Raw genomic sequence first — 14,440 nt, forward strand, 5'->3', positions numbered from 1 at the left:
ACGCGTGTATGCCTTTTCAGTGTCTCTATTAAGTTCACTTAATTTCACTCGTTTAATCTGACTCCAATTTCAAATGATTCTTACACTTAGGTTGTGTTTCCAATTAGAAATTAATAATTTGTTATGTATCAATTTAGATATTCGATAATTCTGATTACCTTATATCTTCAATTATTTCGTTTACTGCAGTCCCGGTATCGCTTTAGAAGAGTTACTTCGGCCAATTTGAGCACTCTTCCCGGACACAAACTCGTCAGTCTGACCTTAAACATTGGATGCAGGGTAAATATCTACCTTTAAGTCAGTCACGCTCTGCTTACTCGTAACAAAAAGCATAGTTTTTTATATATTTACGAAAACTGCAACTTATTTAAGGCAGTGATTGTCAGAAATCGAAATGGACTTAATTGACGTGCCCCATGCTCCATTTATTAAACCTTTCGTATGAACAATCCTGAACACAGATTTGAGGTAATACCTTCGCTTTGATCTACTAGAAATAATGGATTAAGAATAATACAGAATCAACCAAATATAACATTTTATTTGTCAAGTAAAAAATTTATGATGCCAATTACATTACAATTAGAAGCCAATTCAGAAATGTTAAATGCATAACATCGATTACTCAAAGAAATGCATATATACACAGGGATGGGTGAATGTCCTCAGACATTCACCCATCTCTGTGGGGGCCTCTCCTACAGATGATCCCCCATGACTGCTTTGCTCTTTACCTTTTATACCAGAACCAGAACAAAAGGATCGTAAATGTTTATTACACCAACACCTGTTTTGGGGGAGAGGAGAAGAGACACCACCCAAAAAGAGGACAGAATTTTCCTTAGTTTTCCATCTTCTTCATAATTCTAGTGACTGCTGTGAAATTGAGACCGTTTTACCAACTGACCGAGACTTTTAAAATGATACCAAACATGAAAAGGGAAAAACAATAGATACACAAGTTACATTATACACAGAATATACATTTTCAGTGACTTGAGGCAGGGGGAAGGAGAGTTTGTGTGTGTGTGTGTGTGTGTGTGTGTGTGTGTGTGTGTGTGTGTGTGTATGTATGTGTTTGTGTGTTTGTGTGTTGGGGGGGGGGGGGGGGGGGGGTTGGGGGGGTTGCATACTGTAGATGTGTGGGGGCAAGGCGTTGTCCTATGCTATTCTTTTAAGATCTTCTCTCCAGATATGCTTTATTGCTTTATTGCAGGATGCTTGATCTCAGTTTTCGTTTAGCAGGAAAATCCAGCCTTACAACAGTATGTGTGCAATGTGATACTGTAAACATTACCGTGGTAGAAACTGCCACATTACTGTAACTCACCCTTCATCTGTAAGGATCAATTATAGATTCAGCAGCAAACTGCCACAAACTACACAAAACCACATGACTGTTTCAGGACTTCATCACACCTTTTGATAACACACTGAATACTGTTACAAACATTATGGATTTTACACCAGTTCTATAAGTTAGGTAATGTTCGTGTATTTTCTAATGTGTCATCTGTAGCCTGTATTACTGCAATTATTTCAGAAATGTTAGTAGAATGTTATTTAAAGGTTGGTATGATGTTCCTGAAACATTCTTTCAATCATTCAAACACCTGCTGTGAACAAACACTGAAAGAAAGAGAAATAAGAACACAAACTACAACTTTCTTCAGCCACAGCCTTAGATGAACTGAAGATAAAATACATTAAATCTCTGAAGATCTGATTCAACAACTCCACAAACAGCATTACCAGCTTCACTTATTACTAACCAGACTGACTTTATTTCTGTCACACGTCTACAGAAGCTCTTACTGAGAATGAACAGAAGTTTAGATGTTTCGTTTGAGGTCACCATCATGGATATCAGTGTTTGATTCAGCTGAGCTCTTGATTTGTGTTGAGCTGGTTCTTTATCAGCAATTGCGGGTGTTTTCAGAAAACATTTCTGCACTGATAAAGAAGATCAATATGTCTGTTGTAGTTTGTGTTCTTATTTCTCTTTCTTTCAGTGTTTGTTCACAGCAGTGTTTGAATGATTGAAAGAATGTTTCAGGAACATCATACTAACCTTTAAATAACATTCTACTAACATTAAGGAAACTGAACATTTTCATGTTCTTGAAATGTTACAAATTAATGTTCCTACAATGTTGAATTTTAGATCAAAATTAAGCTGAAAGAACGTTTGAGGAACATTATACCTTATAAAAATGTTCCTGTAAAACTGGATGTTTCTAGGTTCCCAGAACCAACACTGAATATTTAGAGAACATTCTTATAACAAAACTCTGTTAACAGAAGAGTGTAGATAAAACGCCTCTAAGAAACGAGACCTAATCTGATCACAGCTTCATTTCATCATTTAAATAAAATTTTAATACTCAGAACCATGTGTTTAGAGTGAAAAATACTGAAGATTGTTTTCTTTTTGTCCTGCAGAAGTGAATCATTGAACAAAGTGAACATTATACCTTATAAAAACATTCCTGTAACGTCAAGAAAACTGGGCGTTTTTAATGTTCCCAGAACCAACACTGAATATTTAGAGATAACAAAATTATGTTAGCTGGGATCTTGCATTGTTTGCTACTGAATTAACTGACTTTAAAAGTACTAATATGAAAGAAGATCATACTGTTGTGTTTCTGTGATTAAACCAAATGTTCTTATTACACATCACAATGATCTTGTGTTTTGAAACGATGTTTATGTAGAATGAAAACATGTACAGCTAGAATGAAAGCACAAGTGTGATCAGTTTGACGTTTTGAAACTATACTTGTGAAAAAAGCACCAAAGCGAATACAAAAACTGTAATAAAAAGAAGGTGTATTCTCAAATTCACACACAGCTGGAAGTCATGTGAGCTGAAACTAAGCCAAACTTACAAAAGAGCATCAACACACCATGCCAGAAGCACAAAATATCACGTTCCAATTTCATTTTGTTTTTCTGGACATAAAATATTTGTTCAAATTTTATCTGACAACAAAACGTCTCGGGTTACAGATGTAACCCTGGTTCCCTGAGTAGGGAACGAGACGCTGCGTGACAACGCATTGGGAACCTTCTGTGTGATGTCGTCACTGAAGCACTCATGTATCTAACCAATCGCGTAGCGAGACGTCAGAGACGGGTGACGTCACGGACCAGGAAACTATAAAGCACACCCGGATGCAGAGCACGCTAGCTTCTGAATAAGTCTGAAGCAAGCACTCGCAAGTGTGCAGGGGTACGGCAAGAGACGCAGCGTCTCGTTCCCTACTCAGGGAACCAGGGTTACATCTGTAACCCGAGACGTTCCCTTTCGTGGGAACTATCGACGCTGCTTGACAACGCATTGGGAACGCAATCCCAACTGAGCCATAGCTCAAACACTTGTCAAAGTTATCTTGACAAAACGGAGGACCCCAGAGGGGAGCCGATATCAAAGTTATAATACTTAATAAATGTGTGCTGGTATGACCATCCAGCTGCATCACATATATCACCCATGGAAACTCCTGACATCAAAGCTTTTGATGCCGCCATACCCCTAGTTGAATGGGCGCGAACATTCAAAGGAGAAGGCTGTCCGGCCGCTTCATAGGCAAGTGAGATGGCCTCGACCACCCACTTGCTCATTCTCTGCTTCGATGCTGGGCCGCTTTTTTTAGGGGACCCATAACAGACAAACAATTGATCTGACTTACGCCACAGGGCAGCTCTGTGGACATAAGCATCCAAAGCCCTTACTGGGCACAGCAGATAAAATTTTTCCTGATCCGCAGATTCAAATGGAGGAGGATAGAAGGCCTGAAGCACAATGGGGCCTGGGACATTGGTAGGGACCTTTGGGACATAACCCGATCTAGGATACAGGAATGCTTTCACCATTCCTAGAGCAAAATTCAAGAAAAGAAGGAGCAACAGAAAGTGCTTGTAAGTCTCCTATCCGCTTCAGAGAAGTGATAGCCAATAAAAGAATCGTTTTAAGAGTGAGGAACCTCTCAGGAACCTCCTCTAGTGGTTCAAAGGGAGCCTCAGCTAACCCCTGTAAGACCACGGCCAAGTCCCAGGCCGGAACCCTTGTGCGCACTGGCGGCCTCAACCTCAGTGTGCCACGGAGGAAGCATGTGACGAGGTGGTCTCAACCTACCGAGATATTCCCCTCAAGAGGAGCATGATATGCTGAAATTGCTGCAATGTAAACCTTCAAGGTTGAGTGAGATAGGCCCTCCGAGAATTTTTCCTGGAGGAATTTTAGAACACAGCTAATAGAACAAAGGACAGGGCCCGTATTATTGTTTCTACACCAAGTAGAAAACAAATTCCATTTGTAGGCATACAACTTCCTCGTGGCGGCAGCATGGGTCCCTGGGACAGGAATCAAGGCTTTTTCCACATGACCCGAGCACGAAGGCATCGCTGCGTGACTTCGATCATGCGAAAAGGATTTCCCCTCAGGGAAAACCCCTTGGTCCTGTGCCACCACTGTAAGGGTCTCATGTGCAGAAGGCCAATAGTAATCACGTTGGACGAAGCTGCCATCAGACCCAACAGTCTCTGAAACTGTTTTACAGTGAGAGTGGTTCGAAGGGAGCCTCAGCCAACCCTTGTAATACCACAGCCAGGTCCTAGGCTGACCTCAACCTCAGTGTGCCACGGAGGAAGCGAGTAACGAGGGGGTCTCGACCCACCTAGAAGCCACCCTCAAGAGAAGCATGAAAGGCTGAGATAGCCGCGACATAAACCTTCAAGGTTGAAGGCGATAGGCCCTCCGATAATTTTTCTTGGATAAATCTTAGCACAAAGCTGATAGGAGGGTGGACAGGGTCCATATTATTCTGTCTGCACCAAGCAGAAAATAAATTCCATTTATAGGAATAAAGCTTCCTCGTGGCGGGAGCTCTGGAGTTAAGGATGGTCTCCACAACCTCAGTTGGAAGACCAGCATCTATGAGCCTGGCCCCCTCAGAGGCTAGGCCCATAGCTTCCACAGTTCTGGGCGGGGATGTATTATCGAGCCGCCTGCTTGCGACAGGAGGTCCTGTCTAAGGGGAAGCTCCATTGGGGAGCCGTCTAGTAAGTACACTAGGTCCGAGAACCATATTCTGGTTGGCCAGAAGGGGGCTACCAGTACCAAGGCAATCGGGGGAAATGCGTACAGATGTAGCCTTGGCCACATCTGTACCATGGCATCCAGACCCAGAGGTGCTGGATGTGTTAGGGAGTACCAGAGTGGTCACTGGGTTGACTCTCCCAAAGCAAATAGGTCGACTTCCGCTCGACCAAAATTTTTCCATAGGAGATCCACCACTTCTGGGTGGAGTCTCCACTCCCCGGGCCTCGGCCCCTGCCTCGACAGGGCGTCTGCTCCCTTTATACCCCAGGATGAAAGCTGGCTTCAGAGAGAGCAGCTTCCCTAGGGACCATAGGAGGATCCGACGGGCCAAGTAGTAAAGTTGGCGAGACCGCAGACCCCCTGATGGTTTATATATGAGACCACTGCCGTGTTGTCCGTGCGGACCAACACGTGATGGCCTCTTAGGTCTGGGAGAAAGTGTTTTAATGCTAGAAACACCACCATCATCTCCAGACGATTTATGTGCCAGGACCTCCCATAGACCCTGAGCTGAGCGACCACTCATGATCGCCCCCCAGCCCGTGAGGGGCGCATCTGTCGTAAGCATTACACGACGACCAGAAGTCCCCAGCACGGGTCCCTGGGACAGGAACCAGAGATCTTTCCACATGGCCAGAGCACGAAGGCATTGCCGCGCGACTTTGATCATGTGAAAAGGATTTCCCCTCTGAGAAAATCCCCTGGTCCTGAGCCACCACTGTAAGAGTCTCATGTGCAGAAGGCCAAAAGGTATGACGTTGGACGCAGCTGCCATAAGACCCAACAGTTTCTGGAACTGTTTTACAGTGAGTGACTGGCCTAACTTCACCCCTTTCACGGCTGCGAGAATGGAACTCACACGAGCAGGAAACAAATGTGCCTGCATCATGGTGGAGTCCCAAACCACACCTAGATAAGTGGTAGTCTGAGCCGGAACTAGCACACTCTTTTTGGCATTGAGCCTCAGCCCAAGCCTTTTCATGTGGTACAGAACAGCATCTCGATGCTGAACTGCTAGTTGCTCTGATTGAGCTAGAATCACTTTCTATGTAATTCAGTACGCGGATGCCCTGGAGTCTCAGTGGAGCCAGCACTGCATCCACGCACTTCATGAATGTGCGGGGTGATATTAACAGGACGAAAGGAAGAACCCTGTATTGGTAAGCTTTGCCCCCGAAAGCAAACCTGAGGAACTTCCTATGGGAAGGATGGATGGACACCTGAAAGTATGCCTCTCTCAGGTCTATCGCCACAAACCAGTCCTCGGACCTGATCTGTGGGATAATCTGTTTAAGTGTAAGCATCTTGAATTTGAGCTTTCGAATTGAGTGATTTAACACATGTAAATCTATGGTAGGACACATCCTTCTTTGGAACAATGAAGTAGCGGCTGTAGAAGCCTGACAGCTTGCTGGGAGGAGGAACCCTTTCTATAGCTCCTTTTCGCAAGTCATGACCGGCTCTCCTCGGAAGGTCGGTGGAGACCGCTGCGCCCTGACGCACATTGGGTGGCAGGGTTAGCATAATGGCCCCCTGAGGGCGCCAAAGGGGGACGGGTATCAGATATTCTAACACAGGACCCCCTCCGGAGGGGGCTGCCCTCATGGATCCTGGCCCACAGATGTCAGGACCTCTTTGAAGCCTTCTTAGTGATAATAACAGTCCGCAGATCTGTCCTACTTCACAAAGACTTCAGCTGTGTCACCTGTCCCGGTCCCCAAGCTTTCTGCGGGGGAGCAAGGGTGGTGACACCCTTTTCCTTTAAATTCCTCAGAATTTAATGTATTCAATATTTCATTTAATCCTTAAATTAAATGCAGCCCAAAACAGTCAAAAATGACAGGCTGAATATATTAGAATACAAAGAGAGTTATAGCTCGTAATAGTTTGCAAGGTATTATAGGAAAGAGAGAAAGGGAAACTCCTGTCTACTCAGTTCCCTCCAGATATACATATATATATATATATATATATATATATATATATATATATATATATATAAACATTATATAAAAAATATACTACTAGCACGCAATCTATGCACAGCCTCGGCAAACGCAAGATCCGAGCGAGCCGTATATTTTTTGTTGCACACTTAATCTACGCGCTGCCTCGTCAAACGCGAGATTCGAGCTATATATTCCTTATCGCAGGCTTAATCCACGCGCTGCCTCGGCAAACGCGAGATCTAAGCCTCGTGTTAGACTTTTATTCCCTCGAGAATAAAGCCAACAGGAGTGGAGATAAAAACTCCCGCTAGTTCATTTCTTTCTTTACACTCCGGGACATTTTTATGAATGAACCGTAAGCTGCTTTGTTTTTGAACTGACGTGCATGCTCCACTCCCTAACACGATGTGTGTGAGGTGGCGAGTCCTCAGATCGATATCACAATATCCACCTCCTCAGAGCTGGGCATGTGAAATACCGGTGCCTCAACCGGGGAAGAAACCGCAGAGCGTGCTTCCACCTGGGAGACGGCACTGAACCTGGCAGGTAAGGGCAGAGAAAAGGCAGCGCCCGTCTCTAACCCCTCTGTCAGATCCATTTGTGAACCCCACGAATGGCTTCTTTTTCGCGATCCGCGGGGAACACTGGAACACAGTATTCTGAGCGCGTTTCTTTTTTCTTTTTCTTTTTTTTTACAGTGCACACAGACGGCTCTCTCTCGAGAGCTGCCCAGGCTTACTCAACTCCCATTCAACTGCTGTTTCTCGCCATAATACGTGTCTTTTTTATATATATATATATATATATATATATATATATATATATATATATATATGGATTGGTGTGAGATACTCTTGTCCTCAGACAAAGATATCGTGACTTGTTTATATGAAATAAGACAAACAACACCAAATAAGACACACGATAACATAGAGTGCTTGCTGAAGACACAGAAGCTAGCGTTCTCTGCATCCGGGTGTGCTTTATAGTTTCCTGGTCCGTGACGTCACCCGTCTCTGACGTCTTGCTACGTGATTGGTTAGATACATGAGTGCTTCAGTGACGACATCACGCAGAAGGTTCCCAATGCGTTGTCACGCAGCGTCGATAGTTCCCGTGAAAGGGAACAAACAGTGCTTAATATTTTGTTTTTGTCTATGATCTGGTTAATGTTGATAACTATTAAAACACACAATGACTTGTGAACATATTCAAATGATTTAACCCTCTTGTAAGGCGTTGTCGTATGGCAAAAATTTATTTATATTTCCTTGTTATTCAGAAAAAAAATACAACATATTGCACTATGGAACTTAAAGGGGCAGGCCTTAACATAGCCAATGATGAGCTGTTTTTAAGTCACATGACATGTGAATGTCCCTCTAAAACTCTCTTTCCCACAGTCACCCTCACACTGAAGACGCTTGTTGAAGTGCTCCAGAAGTTGATCTTTTAACCTCATTTCTAAACATCTCTTCTCAAAGGGGATTTTTGTAGCATCGTTGATAAGTAAATTAGATATTTTTATTCACAAATCAACTTTGCCTAACATAGTTTTACTGTAAATTGAGAAAATATCAATGATTACATATGGCAATGCTGTACCACAGTGGAGGTCCTGTCAAGTACAGACCCTGGATTTATTGTAACTTATGGCAGGATCTTGGTATTTGTGGGATATTTAAGGAGGGATCTCTACTTTCCTTTGATAACATATCAAGATATAATTTACCTAGGCTATATTTTAAAAAATATTACTGTCATTTCTAAATATCCATTCTCAGTTATTGAGAAAATCCTTCTGAAACCTCCTCCAGACAAATTCATTCCTCTTTTCTATAAAGCTCTGTACAGATTGATTTGGGAAAGAGCTCAGGGTGGATATTTTATTTATGGATTATTATCTAAAATTGATAGATGTTTTTATTCTTCTTTTTATGCACCTGCATACCAAAGCAAATTCCTTGTACATGTTGTAGTTGGCAATAAAAGTGGATTCTGACTCTGATATTTTGGAAGAGGAGTGGGAGACGGTCTGGTTCCAGACCAATAGGCTTTCAGTGTGTAACAGAATCCTCATATTACGCCTCATATAAGACACACAATTCAACTATTTCACTGCTCTGCCCTGAATGAAGTCTGATATAGGAGGTTATACTCATTGTATACAGGACTGTCATGTGATTCAGACTTACTGGTCCAGAGTTGTGGTTCAATTAAATAACATCTCTTCATGTATGAACGATGTTGTACTCAGTTATGTACAGCTGAGGGCAGCCTTTAGCTAAATTTTTACCTAATGTTGAATACTGTTAAATGACATTAATGTAATAAGATGACTTCTTCTGTGGCGTACGTTATTGCATGTACACTGTTCTTATGTGAGCTCCTGTTTTCTGTTTTCATCTATAGGCAGACTTCAAGCCCTCTGACAGACAATAAAAGCTGACCAAAAAATAAAGACAACATCATTGGTTTACTCAGTTGCATGGTTAAGGAAGGAAAGCACAACATTAAATCTTGTTATATAGCAGATGATTGCTTCTAGAAACACTAATATTCCTAAGATACACGATTGATCGTCATGCTGAAGGATTTCACACTGACAGTGAAACTGCTCTTCCAGGTTGACCAAACAACACCAATGCTGAAATGGGTGTCATCTTCTCCCCATAAATACACACCGTTGGGGTTTGCATTGAGACAAAATTTGTACCAAAATGCCCCCAGAAACTCTTTAGCACAGTTACTTCCATAGGAGTCTCGGTCTTTGTCAAAGGTGGAGAACTTCTGATCATTATGAGCAGATAAAGAGTCGCCTGCAGAGAAGAAGAGCATCACTGAGGACAGTAACTCAACTGGAATGAGTTTTCATGAGTATTAATGAAAGTGTCCTACCTGCTCCTCCATCTCTGAACCCTGAAACATGCAGTTTATACCCGTCAGTTTCAGGACTCACAGAGAAGGACGAGTACAGAGCAAAACCTTTCCTTCCTGTGAAGTCCTCCAGATCCACTCTCAGCATGTACTTCCTGTTACGTGTCAGCTGGTGAAAGTTCTCCAGCCCTGTTCACACACACACATGAAGAACATGTTCAACCAAACACTGGACATTCATAAATCACATTTTAAAAGTTTATAGTCATTCCAGCCATAATATACAGCGGCCTCAACATGTATTTGGCTTCTTTTGGATACTTCAGTCCCACTTAACAATGTCTTAAATTTGACGCATTAGATTCAAAATACCAAAACCACTGAAAGCCCAAGAATACTCAATTTTCTCATACACAAAGTCATTCATGGACGTGTTCGGCACATGTGCACTATGTTTATTTTCTCAATCAGTTAGTACATGCACTGTCGCCCACATACAGTTCCACAGAAAACTCAGGATGTGGACGGTGTGCGTGTGCAACAGCACATGTGAGAGTTAATTACGGCATGAGGACAAGAAAAGAGCCTTTGCAGCCTAACCAGGATTTCTCACAACTAGTCTCAATGTGATTTGTAATGGATGAAGTAATTTCTCCTCAAGTTCACACAGGTATCATGACAAATATAATCCACACAGTTTCACAACTTTTCTTAATTTTTAACCCTTTAATTGGCGGCGTATCCTGTGGGATACAAACATTTGAGAAGCTGTGAGGGAGAGTGAGGGAAAGTTTAGGTCTCATTTTTTTGTTTCATGTTGAAAGGGTGTTTGTTGTGAATATTTAAATATATTGATTTTGTCAATAAAGTTTTTGTTTAGCTCACGGGCAGCATTTAAAAACAGCATGACCACCTGTAGTGGGAAATCTACTCACCTTCTGATAAAACTTGATATATTTCACATTTACAATATTTGGAGGGGACTTGCATGTTTAAAAAGTTGTTGTTCAGTGTTAGCTTATTGCGTTAATGTGGAAAATTTATGAATTAAATTTTTACATTTTGCATAATCTGTCTGTAAATGTTTGTATCCCCCAGGATACATTGCCAGTTTAGGGTTATAAATGAATTGAAAACAGAGTGCTTGTTTGGCAATGCCTTTTACAACATTATAGCAAGATTTTGAAAACATTTATTCTCTCATAACTAAAGAAAACATTCTTTGTAAAATTCTGTTGAACAATAAATGTAATGCCTATTTATGAATATATTAGCCTATTGTATCATATTTGATATGCAAATTTCTAGGGTCTACAATTGATCAATATGACCAAAACTTTGCTGAAAAACATGTTGTACACAATCTACTGCTTTCCTTCTGTCCTCTGATTGATAGTTCATACTTTTCCAAGTAAAGTTTTTTAACATTTTCTGGACTGAAGCAACTTGGCTTTGATTATGCATGCATCATTTTGTAATGTTAAAAAAAAATATTTTTAAATTTTTCATGTAAATGTAAATGTCAAATATGACACAACAGGCTTTTGGGAACATTTATTTGTCAATTTCTAAATTATCATTGATTTGTACATATAATACAGTTTGTACAGTATAAAAAAACATTGTCTATGGAGAGTCCCCACAAATATAGTGAACCAGACGTGTGTGTGTGTGTGTGTGTGTGTGTGTGTGTGTGTGTGTGTATGAAATATGATACTCAAAAAAAAAATATGTGCAAACTTATATATAGTATATGCATGTTTTTTTTTTTTTTTTTTTTTTTTTGCTGAGCATCATATTTATACATCTGAGTTTTAAAGCTCATATGCAATTCAATGATAATTGATAGATGGAAAAATAATATTCCCCAAAAGCCTGTTCTGTCATATTTGACATTATCATGAAAAAATATAAAAAATAAGTTTTGGAAACACTTTACAATAAGGTTTAATAGTTAAACATTAGTTAATGTATTAACTTACATAACCTAACCAATACATTTGTTACTGTATTTACTAATCTTCTTTAACATTAGTTAATGAAAATACAGTTGTTTATTGTTTGTTCATGTTAGTTCACAGTGCATTAATTAACGTTAACAAGATTTTAATAATGTATTAGTAAATGTTGAAATTAACATTAACAAAGATTAATAAATGCTGTATAAGTGCAGTTCATTATTAGTTCATGTTAACTAATGTAGTTAACTAATGTTAACTGATGAACCTTATTGTAAATATTTTTTTTTTACATTAAAAAATTGTGTATGAATATGAATAATTGAGTTTCTTGAAAAGGTTTATCTACATTTACTTTATAAAAACCATTAAAGATTTATGAGCAAAAAAAGACTTTACTTGGAAAAGTATGATCTGTCAATCAGAGGACAGAAGGAATGAAGTAGATTGTGTAAAACAGATTTTTTCAGCAAAGTTTTGGTCATTTTGATCATTTATAGGCCCTAGAATTATAAAATTAAATGCCATATTAAATATGATACAGTAATATATAAATAGATATATAAATAGGCATTATACTTATTGTTCAACATAATTTTACAAAGAATGTTTAGTTTAAATTAAGTTTGGAGAGAATAAATGTTTTAAAAAATATAGCGTGCCAATTTGCATTGCCAAACAAGCATTGTATTTTCAGATAATTTATAAATTCAAAGAGACGTGTCCTGGAGATAAAAACATTACAATAAAAAATAAAAGTCATGTTTTTTTTTTTTGTTTTTTTTTTTTGTTTTTTTTTCATTAAAATTGTTTTATTTATGTCCTAATTAGATGAAAAATAAAAATAAATTAATTTTCTAATTGCTCTTGCTAGTATTAAATTTAACTGTGCTGAATGAACTTATATGAGTTTGCATTATAAATGAATTCATAAATATTTTTTATCACTTGTTTTGTATCAGAATGTGTTGGAAAGGAAGTGTATTGTATGTTGTAAGATAATAAAATGTTTTAAAATAGTTTAAAATGTTGTAAAAGGCACTGCCAAACTAGACTCCAGTGTTCAATGAATTTGTACCCCCAAACTGGCAACTTATCATGTGGGATACAAACATTAAAATCAAAATTAAAAGTCACATTTTGAAAAAAAAAAAAAAAAGAAGATCAAGTTGTATTATTTGTTTGCTAATAAGATGAAAAGTAGCAATAAATTAATTTTCTGATGTCTCTTTATGGTCTTGCCAATTAAAGGGTTCACATTATATCTATTGTTTGTAGCCTATATTAAAATGGAAGAAACTTCATTTCCATTTCTTTAACATAAATGACATTGAATTCAATACTTTTCTTATATAATGCAAAGACAGTTATATATTTTTTATAGTGACTTAAGTGTCCAGTAAATGTTTTAATTTCTGATGCAACCCAAAATCGCTAGTGAATTGTTACCCAGCCAGTATTTGCCCTCGGTGGTCCCGAATCCTCTCTTGTACTCTTTCCACGGCTGATAAAAATGAATACTGCCGTCCATTCTCCTCTGAATCACCTGTGATGGGTTGTAGTATTTATCAGTTTAAAGGTTAAAAGCATTTATTAAATGTTATCCATGTTTGTTTATATAAAAAGTCACATTCGTACCGTCCATCCTCCGTTGTCTTCATCTTTCCCACCTGAGATCATGTCACAGTAAACCCAGACAGGAACATCACCTGCTGGATAGATGGAGTAAATCCCACTGACTGTTTGTCCTGCTTTATAAAGGTCAGAACAGTCGACCGGCATGTTTTCATCATTACTGCATCTGTTCATCAGAACAACAGAGAGAAGAACCAAAAGAAACACCATCAACTAGATGAAACAGAGAGACTAGATGTTCACTTCTTTCTCTCTCTTGTGCAGATGTTGTTGTTAGCGGCTTTTATCCCTGTTTTACTGGGCTGTGAGTGTGATAGTGATGTAGAAAAGGAGTCGACTGTTCTGACCTTTATAAAGCAGGACAAACAGTCAGTGGCATTTACTCCATCTATCCAGCAGGTGTTGCTCCTGTCTGGGTTTACTGTCACATGATCTCAGATGGGAAAGATGAGGACAAGTGTTAAATAATTTCTTATTTCTTGGGCTTCACTTTTTGCCTTTCTTTGTGTCTTGGGATTTACAAGAAGTAGTAGTTCTTGGACACACTGACACACACACAACCAGAAGTTGAAGACACACACACATTTACATGTCATAAATGTAGGGAAATAGTCAGGCTGACAGAGAGAATCTCCGAATTAGAGACACGCATCCAAACTTTAATTGAGGATAGTAAGAATGCAGGGGCTTCAGATACCATTTTGGATGCGACTAGCTTAGTGAACTCTGTACATTGTTCGGTTCCGGCTGTAGAGCCCGCGCAGCAGGGCACTCGGGTAACGGTGAGGCGGCCTAGCCGTGGAAAACACCACTCTTCCGTTCCATTAAGAACATCAAACAGGTTCTTGTTGAAAGAATCTTGTTGAAAGTGCCCTAGTTATTGGCGATTCTATTAGACGGAACGTGTAAAT

At 39.6% G+C, this 14,440-nt stretch overlaps 1 protein-coding gene across 1 annotated transcript; it reads right to left on the reverse strand.

The window, feature by feature from the left end:
* Nucleotides 1–9,621: 9,621 nt before the first annotated feature.
* On the reverse strand, nt 9,622–13,742 carry LOC137032073 (microfibril-associated glycoprotein 4-like). The gene is made up of 4 exons (XM_067403588.1): nt 13,533–13,742; nt 13,344–13,440; nt 9,958–10,125; nt 9,622–9,878 (listed from the first exon to the last, which is right to left on the reverse strand). The coding sequence occupies exons 1-4, from the start codon at nt 13,737–13,739 to the stop codon at nt 9,622–9,624; spliced, it is 729 nt and encodes a 242-aa protein (XP_067259689.1). The 5' UTR covers nt 13,740–13,742.
* Nucleotides 13,743–14,440: the final 698 nt, after the last annotated feature.

This window comes from Chanodichthys erythropterus, chromosome 12, assembly GCF_024489055.1.
Source record: "Chanodichthys erythropterus isolate Z2021 chromosome 12, ASM2448905v1, whole genome shotgun sequence".
In the NCBI taxonomy this organism is placed as follows: domain Eukaryota; kingdom Metazoa; phylum Chordata; class Actinopteri; order Cypriniformes; family Xenocyprididae; genus Chanodichthys; species Chanodichthys erythropterus.

What these genes read in the sequence shown, in the direction of transcription:
- LOC137032073 (XM_067403588.1), bottom strand. Translation starts at nt 13,739, where the DNA reads ATGGTGTTTCTTTTGGTTCTTCTCTCTGTTGTTCTGATGAACAGATGC. An exon ending in CGAGGGCAAATACTGGCTGG is followed by an intron (nt 10,126 to 13,343) that starts GTAACAATTCAC and finishes GTGTGTGAACAG; the next exon opens with GGCTGGAGAACTTTCACCAG. An exon ending in GTTCAGAGATGGAGGAGCAG is followed by an intron (nt 9,879 to 9,957) that starts GTAGGACACTTT and finishes TCTTCTCTGCAG; the next exon opens with GCGACTCTTTATCTGCTCAT.